Genomic DNA, 8,662 nt, shown 5'->3' with positions numbered 1-8,662 from the left:
AGAGCCGAGGAGTTGTCACAAACGCTCTCTTTCGGTTTTGGTACATCGCAAGCGCACCATTTTCCTAACCATTTAGCAATTGCAAGATTGGAATGTCGTTCACTTAACATATTTAAAGCAGTAAAGCTGTGGCCGGCAACTTTATCATGTACGACTCCTTCATATAGAAAAATAGAACTTGTTTTTTCCAAACCAAATTTCTTGAATTGCTTGACAACGGAACCAGTAGCATCGATAATCAGTTTTGGAAATCGTTCATGCTTGCAATAGGATCGATAAAGATGTATTTGTTTACTTGTATAATAGTCAGCAAAAAAAGGATCGCACCCCAAATCCCTTATTATAGTTTTAAAATCATCCTCACATTTCATAAAATACAGTGCCGTTAATGAATCGTCATGCCTTCTTTGAGCTTTAATTTGCTTGAATTTTTGAATGCGTAAAGCATTCCCAGTAGGTATGGCTGGTTCAGGGTCTCCTGATGAAAAAAATAAAACTTATCAATACCTAACGTACCTGGCTAATAAAATCATCCCCTCCCAATTCATATAAATTATCTATACCTTGGAAAATATTTAAAAAATTGAAAATCGATTTTCAGAATATGTAAATCAAAATTGTTATTTTAGTAAATTTTTCGATAAATTTTGTTGCCCTCGTCACTCCCAGTTTACAATTCGTACCAAAGCATCGAAAATACTAAGCAACTCAATTGGTATCAAACATTTTTCAATTTTTATTTTTAATATCACATAAAAAGTGTGTGAAATATTTTTAACAAAGAAGCTATGTTACATCTACAGAACTATTAAAAATATGCACGTTTTACTTCGCCATATCTACTCAAAATACTAATGTCGAAAGAACATTTAGTCCTATGAAAGCACAATGGACTGATGATATACTTCTACCCGATTCTGTAAAGTATTTGTTGATGACACAATACAATTTTAAAAATTTTGACTGTACTCAGTTTTATGATTAAAACAAAAGTTTGCTATCAAAAATTCGAAACAGTAATAAACATTAAATACTTAAACATATATCTTAATCAAATACTAATGCAATTAAAATTATAAACAAAAACTAATTATTTACCAAATATAAAATAATATTATGTATTTCATACAAAATTTAGTATATAAAATGTCTTGTTAATTAAATAAATATTAACTATAAAATTAGATTTTTCATATTACCTTTATGGCTTTATACTTTATCTACTATTCTTAAAGACATCTTAAAGACACAATGTGGTAATCCTACTCATAAATCATTTAAAAAAGAAAAATTTAAAAGAAATTTCTAAGTTGATCTCATATTTCTCACAACGCGTATGTACTTTTGTATAAGTTATTTAATGTTTAAAAATAAGAAATTATTGTGTTGGCAAACGCTTTTCATTATATTTGTTTGAAATTTTTAATGGCAGAATAAAAAAACTCAACAACTTTGAATTTCTTTCAAATATGTTCATATTCTAAAAATATTCCAATAAAAATTAAATAGTAAATACCCATTTTCATTAGACGTGAGGATTCTCGTTCTCTATAGGATTCACACGATAAATTATTTATAACTGCAGCTGTAGTTGTTTTAAGTACCGGGCCAATCATACGTCGTTTGCGGTTAATGATATGTTCTTCATTAAAGTTTCCGGTGTAGATACAGTTCATAAGCACTCTATAATGTCAAAAGTAGGAGATAATTAGTATTAGTAACCATTATAGTTAATGTATCTTCCCAGATAGCAAAATTATGTTATAATAATATTCTAGCAATGTTAATCATAAAATAAAAATATTTTTTAAAGATTAACATAATGTTTTTTCAATCTTTTTAAATATTCTTAAAATATTCTCAGAAAGTTTTTTGTCAAAAATTTTCACATTCTGAGAATATTATACAATAATATCATAATAATCTTAGTCTTATAACATTAACATAATGTTATCAAAATAATATTCTTACAATATCATTTACTAAGCATTCTGTTAATATGATTTTTTTAATATTCCTGTAATATTGTTTTTATAAAATTATACTAATATTATATATGTAACTCACTACTAATTTTTCCAAATAATATATATTAAAATATAAGTATATTATTATTTAAAAAAGGACTAGTATAATATAGGATGGATTAGGGTTTAAGAATAATAACAAAGTATATATAATATGAATTTTAATAATAATTATTATTTAAAAAAAAAAAAGATAATAACATAATGTCAGTGGTCATAATAATTGATCATTTTAATTTTTTAGATAATCTAAATGGTGCATGGGCTAACCAAACGCCCAGTGGTAGCTCAATTTCTCGATCTGTAGCCATTTTATACTTTGTGTGTTTTCTTAAGGAATCTATAATAATTAAAATATTTGAAATTAAAATAACATAATATAAAATTGACTAATACATAATTATTTTAGTAGTGATTAATAAGTTTCAAATATTACCTATAACAACACGATACAGCATCAACTTATTGAAGGATTTTTTTTTTTAAATCCGATAAGTGAATAATTTATTAATAATTCATCATCAAACATTCTGGCAACTATTCTACGAACGCTGTGACCCAAATATGAAGCAACTGCGATTAACGATAGTTTTGAAACCTAAATATATTATAAAATAGGTACATCAATAATTTTTTTTGAAATTTAACAAGTTTAATAAGCACATTATTACAACACATCTTGAATTAAAACTTACTTATAAGCATAATCTAATTTTATCTAAAACTATATTTTTTACAAATTTGGTAGTTTAATTAAAAATGTGTAAAGAATATAGGAAAAACTAAAATTTAAATTTTACCAAAATGTTCCGGAATTGTTCATCTTGAATAATTTTAGATTCGATACTTCTAAAGCCTTTGATACTGTAGACCATATCCAATTATTAAGCTCTTTACCAGGTTTTGGAATTGTCGGTGAAAGTTTCAAGTGGTTTTCAAGCTATCTCAAAAATAGAACACAATATGTATCAATATATGATTGTATAAGTAATGAATGTAGTATAAACTGTGGTGTGCCACAGGGTAGTGTGCAGTGCCGCATTAAGCCAAATTGCCGCCCGGGGCAATATGAAATTTGCCGCCTCTACATATTTTTAAAAAATATCATATAATTTTCATCTTTCTTTTTTCGCTATCACAAACATAGCAAAAATATATTTTAATACGTTTCTATACGTTAGTTTTAAAATATTAAAGAGTAGGTACCTATACAATGAATTTATACTTAATTTTTTTTTTTGAAAAACACATCATTTATTAAATACTCATAATATAATTAATCATAATTGTAATTAAAAATTAAAATACATAATATACATTTAACTTATATTAATTTTTTCCTTGATTTTAAAACTGCAAATTTATGTATTATGTCCGACCAATCAATTTGTTGTAAAAGGTCGGCTTCTATATTTAATATGGATAGTGATGACATCTTTTCATCAACTAAAGCAGACCTTAGATAATTTTTTATTCTTTTTAATATAGAAAATGATCGTTCCCCACTTGCATTGGATGAAGCCATACAACAAAATATTCGTAATACTATTTCTACGTTTGGAAATGTTGTTAAAAGGGAAGAATTTGAGAGGCATTTTAAAAGACTTATAAAAGATGATTTATCTTCTTTTGAAAACAAATTGAAAATATTTTTAAATTATACCAATTCTTCAATGAACGTCTCGTTTAAATCTTCAGGATATATTTTTACTAAGTTTTTAGCACTTTCACGTATTTCGTTATTATCCAATATATCTAATTTTAATATAAATCCAAAATTATTATTTATATCAGTGTAGGACAGTTTTCTTTCACGTAAATTCATAACTAGCCTGTCAATAATAACAAAGAAAACTTCACATTTCATTTTGTGTACTCCTTCCAATAATTCATCGTTATTTTCAGTTTCATCGAAAAACTTGTTCCTTTTTTTCTGTCTCACTCCATCCCAGGAAAATAATTGTTTTGAACACATTGTTTTTGCTTGTTGTATGTACACATCAAATCTTTCTCTAAAGTCTTCCACATATTTTTCTAAAGATTCGTACAGAGTTACAACTGTGGCTAGGTCTATATCTATAGACTGTAAACTAATACTTGTTGCGTTAAATCTTTGAAGTATAGGTGTCCACATACAAATCATAAAACAAAAATTTAAACTTTCAATTTTATTTTTAATTGAACGAGCTTCGTGTCTTGTATCTTTTTTTTGTCCTTCGTCATCACAAATAGTATTTAAAGCACTGAGTACTTGTGCATAACCATTATACATTGCTTTACATACATCGTACCTGGATGACCAACGAGTTGAACATAGTTTTTTTATTTTGACACAACCTGGATTCTTTTCGATAATATTAGTCAAAATATTCCATCTAAATGTTGAAACAGAAAAGAAATTGTAAATTGCTTGACATATAAAAAAGAATTTGGTGCCTTCTTGAGTTGTATCTGCAGCATTGGAACCAATTAAATTCAAAGAATGTGCTGAACATGGCACAAAAAAGGCTGTCGATGAATAGTTTTTAATTCGAGTCTGTAATCCGTTGTAAATACCAGACATATTAGACGCATTGTCATAGGATTGACCTCTACAATACTTTAAGTCTATATTAAGTTCACAAAATTTTTTAAGTAATGCTTGCTCCATGTCCGATCCTTTATGTCCAACAGAGGGAATAAAACCAAGAAAACGTTCCACCGGTAAACCTTCATTTGAAATATACCTTATAGCAACTGTGAGTTGATCTCGTGTTGTTACATCAGGGGTCGAGTCTACTATAAGTGAAAAATATTTTCTTTCTTTAATTTCGGACACAATTTTATCTATTACAGTATTACTCATTAAAGTTATAAACTCATCACATATATTGGAAGATAAGTATGACACGTTCCCCTTTCCTTTATTTCCATAATTAGCTATATGAGCAGACAAAAAAGGATCGAATTTAGCCACTAGTTCCAGACAACCAAGATAGTTTCCGTTTTGTTTTGAACCAAAGTTATGACTATTTCCTCTAAAAGCTAAGCCTCTAGATGCTAAAAAGGAAACTGTTTCAACGACTCTATATAAAACATTTTTCCAATAAGAAATTTGATTTTCAATATTTATTTTTAGTTCTAAGTCTATGACACCGCGGTCATCTTTTTTTATTCTAGAAAACCAGATTCTAACTGATTCAGCATGAGTTTTACTAGTCTCATGTTCTTGTAGACATTCATTACATTTTTTCCAGTTTATAAAACCTTCGTTTTTATTCCCGAAAACAGTTGGTTTAGGCGAGAAAAGCAAGCACTGGAAACAAAATAACGCGTTTTTTGAAGGAGAATATAAAACCCATTCTCTTAGTTTTTTTTCACCATTCTGAAGTTTTCTCATAAAATGTTCAGGAGTTAGACGTCTACTTATATTACCAAACATTCGTTTTGTTTCTGCAAATGGTATAGTTGATATATCTATCTTCGGAGGATTTGCAAGTAAGAAATTAATAGAATCTAAATTTAAGTTCCATTTTACTGGATCAGGTCCGGGAATTTGCGATTTATCATTAGGGGAGACCGGGTCTAGTTGTAACACTTTTAATTTTTGTGGCTGTATCTTAGAAAATAATATTCACTATCAGTTTTTTCTTATACCAATAGATAGAGAATGTTGTCTTGTTTCATATTATGCTTTGTAGGCGCTTAGTTATAAACACCTAAATTAATATAAAGTTGAATATCATAATTTTTTTTTTGTTACATTTTACCCCAGTAGTGGGGTAAATTGTAACAGGGTGTGGGGTAAGTTGTAACACACACAAATATATTGTTTAATTTCTATATTTATCAAAAAACAAATAAAACAATTCTGTTAGAATAATAATAATAGTCATATAAATTAGGTATTTAAAATAAAATAGTTCTGTCATGTGTAATAGTTTTTACACATAAGTAAGTTGTATTAATAAAATAATAACATTAATAAAAGTAGGTATACATATTAAAAAATAACGAACAAAATAATTTAAAATAAAATAGCTCTTTGTGTCATGTGTAAGTTTTTACACATGAGTATAATATTAATAACAGCATTAAAAATAAAAATAATAATAATAATAATAAACATATTAAAAAAATTAATTATAATAAAATCACTTTTCAGTATTAAGTTAGAGGAACCTTCATTACTTAAGAATAATAAAAAAACATAGCTAATTAGGTATTTAAATTGTTCAGTCTTTTAGTAGCAGTTATCACACCTATAAAACGGACTCTTACATTCCCTTGCACAGTCTACATGAGTCCAGAACTTACACTTACTACACTCAATCCACTGTTCATTTGGTTTACTTGAACTGAAAGTTTCCATGCACACTAAACAAAATGTCTCATCTTCATCTGAAGTATAATTGTTTTCCTTAGTCATTTTAGCTTTTTTGCGTTTTGTAGTTTTGACTTTCTGTTTTTGTTTTGATTCAAAAATGTTTCTTTTAACAGCTTTTGCTTTAAATTTTTTTTCTATTTCGTTCTTTTCTGGGGTATCAGTCAACACAGCACTTTTGCCTTTTTGTCTACCTTTTTTATTTAATTTTTGTTCTCTTACTGCCTTAGGATATGGGCGAATACTTTCTGGTGATATCATATCGGAACTTGTTGAAGGTATTGGATTATCAGCCAGTATTTGGTTTAGAATATTAGAATTTGAACAATTATCATTTGACGCTTGAATAGCAGCATTTGAACTCACATTAATTTGATCAGGACTGATGTGTAATTCTGGTTCAAGACTGCTGTGTTCAGGACTGTTCAGGACTTGTTCAGGATTGTTGACTAATTCTTGTTCAGGATGAGTATCTTGATTTATTTGATGTGTTTCCAGTTCGTCAACATCAGTAACTAAGGATGGTGCAAATTCGTCTTCTCGAAAAATATTTCTATCAAATGGCCAAATACCAGAAACTTTAAAACCACTCATTATATTTCGAGGTGATACTGCATCGGGCAATGCCCCAGCCACAATTTGAGGAATATCATATATTGTCATTCTAGACCCTGGGTGCATGGTCATCCACTGATCCATTTCCCTATTAACAAATTTTTTAAAAGGACCATATACACTACGGTCTAGTGGTTGGAGCTTATGTGAGCAGTGTGGTGGAAATGATAATAAAACAATGCCATTATCTTTACAAAAATCAATCACAGGCAAATATAAGTGTGACTCATGGTTGTCTAAAAGCACCAACACTTTTTTTTCAAGACTTGGTCGAACATGATTTACAAAATGTTCCATGAATGTTAAGAATTCTGGACCTTGCATCCACCCAGATTTGTTGGCTGTACCAACACATCCAGCAGGTCCTCCCCTTAAAAAATGTTGATGAAATTTGACCCTAGGAAAAACAAACATTGGTGGTATAGCACAACCGATTCCATTTACTGCTATACACATAGTAACTAAAACACCCCGTTCAGCTGATGTTATAGCACCTATCTGCTTTTTCCCCTTTGTAGCAACTATTTTGGATGGTGTTTGAACTGTTGTTACACCTGTTTCATCAATATTGTATATGTGTTGAGCTTCAAATTTATATTTTAATAACACTTGTTGAAACTTATCCATAAATAAATTTACATTAGCTTTATTGAAATTCATGGCCCTGGATAAACTGGTTGCTTCTGGTTGCCTGAGAGAAAGACTAGAATTTCTTTTTAAAAATTTTGTAAACCAATCAGGCCCAGCCATAAGGTTTTTTCCCCATACCTCAGGATACTTCAGGCCTAGTTTGTGTGCAAATTGGTATGCTAGTTGTTTAATGTCACGGGGGGTGAGTCCAAAATACATATCTGCCGAATTTTTTATGTATTGAGATAGTATTTGTTCTTGGTCTACACTGAATACTTGTTTAGGCCCCTTATATCCTACATTTAGTGTACTAACATCACCATTGTTCATACTAGCTTTAAATTTTGCTACATACCGCGACAGACTGACATGACACAAATCATATTTTTTTGCAGTACTTCTTACTGATTTATTTTCAATGATAACTTCATCTGCAGCAGCTTTAATCAACTCTGCTGTGAATCCTCTATTTGTTTTTCTTATATAGTGTCTAGGCATATTGAAAGTTCTATAAAAGTATAAATGTGTAATAATAAATTAATATGTTATTTAAATACTATTCATGTGTGACATAATTAAATGGTGAATTTGTTTAAAATAAACACTATGATAAAAAATGTGTTACAACTAGCCCCAAACAGTTTGTTACATTGTATCCCAACATGACTTTTTTAATATTTATTGTAAATAAAAAGGTAATATAATACTTACGCTAATGAGTGTTGTTGCAATTAAATCTGCACAACATTTGGATCGAAGTGTGACTGAAACTTGTGATTAAGTTTTAAAACTGTGATAACAAACTGAATAGTAAGATAACAAAATATTTTCACTATTTACTGATAAAATTAGTTTTATGATTGTTATCGCTTTAATAATTACAACATGATTCTGATAACAACAAAACATATAATAATCCTTATTTATGAATCTAACGCTATCTATTAGAATTCTATAGAAGCAATTTACAAATACTTAACGCCTATGTTACATCTTACCCCATGTTACAACTAGACCCGGTCTCCCC

At 28.8% G+C, this 8,662-nt stretch overlaps 2 protein-coding genes across 2 annotated transcripts; both read right to left on the bottom strand.

Moving 5' to 3' along the window:
• Positions 1 to 2,823: 2,823 nt before the first annotated feature.
• Positions 2,824 to 5,693, bottom strand: LOC132926083 (zinc finger MYM-type protein 1-like). The gene is made up of 4 exons (XM_060990429.1): positions 5,664 to 5,693; positions 5,223 to 5,619; positions 3,691 to 5,066; positions 2,824 to 2,967 (listed from the first exon to the last, which is right to left on the bottom strand). The coding sequence occupies exons 1-4, from the start codon at positions 5,691 to 5,693 to the stop codon at positions 2,824 to 2,826; spliced, it is 1,947 nt and encodes a 648-aa protein (XP_060846412.1).
• A 140-nt stretch (positions 5,694 to 5,833) lies between these two features.
• On the bottom strand, positions 5,834 to 8,662 carry LOC132926838 (uncharacterized). Its single transcript, XM_060991244.1, has 2 exons — positions 8,347 to 8,662; positions 5,834 to 8,143 (listed from the first exon to the last, which is right to left on the bottom strand). Exon 2 carries the CDS (start codon positions 8,131 to 8,133, stop codon positions 6,250 to 6,252), a length of 1,884 nt encoding a protein of 627 aa, XP_060847227.1. The 5' UTR covers positions 8,134 to 8,143; positions 8,347 to 8,662; the 3' UTR covers positions 5,834 to 6,249.

This window comes from Rhopalosiphum padi, chromosome 3 (genome assembly GCF_020882245.1).
Source record: "Rhopalosiphum padi isolate XX-2018 chromosome 3, ASM2088224v1, whole genome shotgun sequence".
Lineage (NCBI taxonomy): Eukaryota > Metazoa > Arthropoda > Insecta > Hemiptera > Aphididae > Rhopalosiphum > Rhopalosiphum padi.
Note: the sequence above shows the minus strand (reverse complement) of the source record. Positions and strands in the feature narration are given on the sequence as shown.

Excerpts from the sequence above, each read along its gene's own strand:
- LOC132926083 (XM_060990429.1), bottom strand. The coding sequence starts at position 5,693 with ATGAAACAAGACAACATTCTCTATCTATTG. Across the intron at positions 5,067-5,222 it reads TCTACAAGAACATGAGACTA|CATCTAGAGGCTTAGCTTTT; the intron begins GTAAAACTCATG and ends TTTCCTTTTTAG. Across the intron at positions 2,968-3,690 it reads AGACGTTCATTGAAGAATTG|CTTGAAAACCACTTGAAACT; the intron begins GTATAATTTAAA and ends TTTTTGAGATAG.
- LOC132926838 (XM_060991244.1), bottom strand. The coding sequence starts at position 8,133 with ATGCCTAGACACTATATAAGAAAAACAAATAGAGGATTCACAGCAGAG.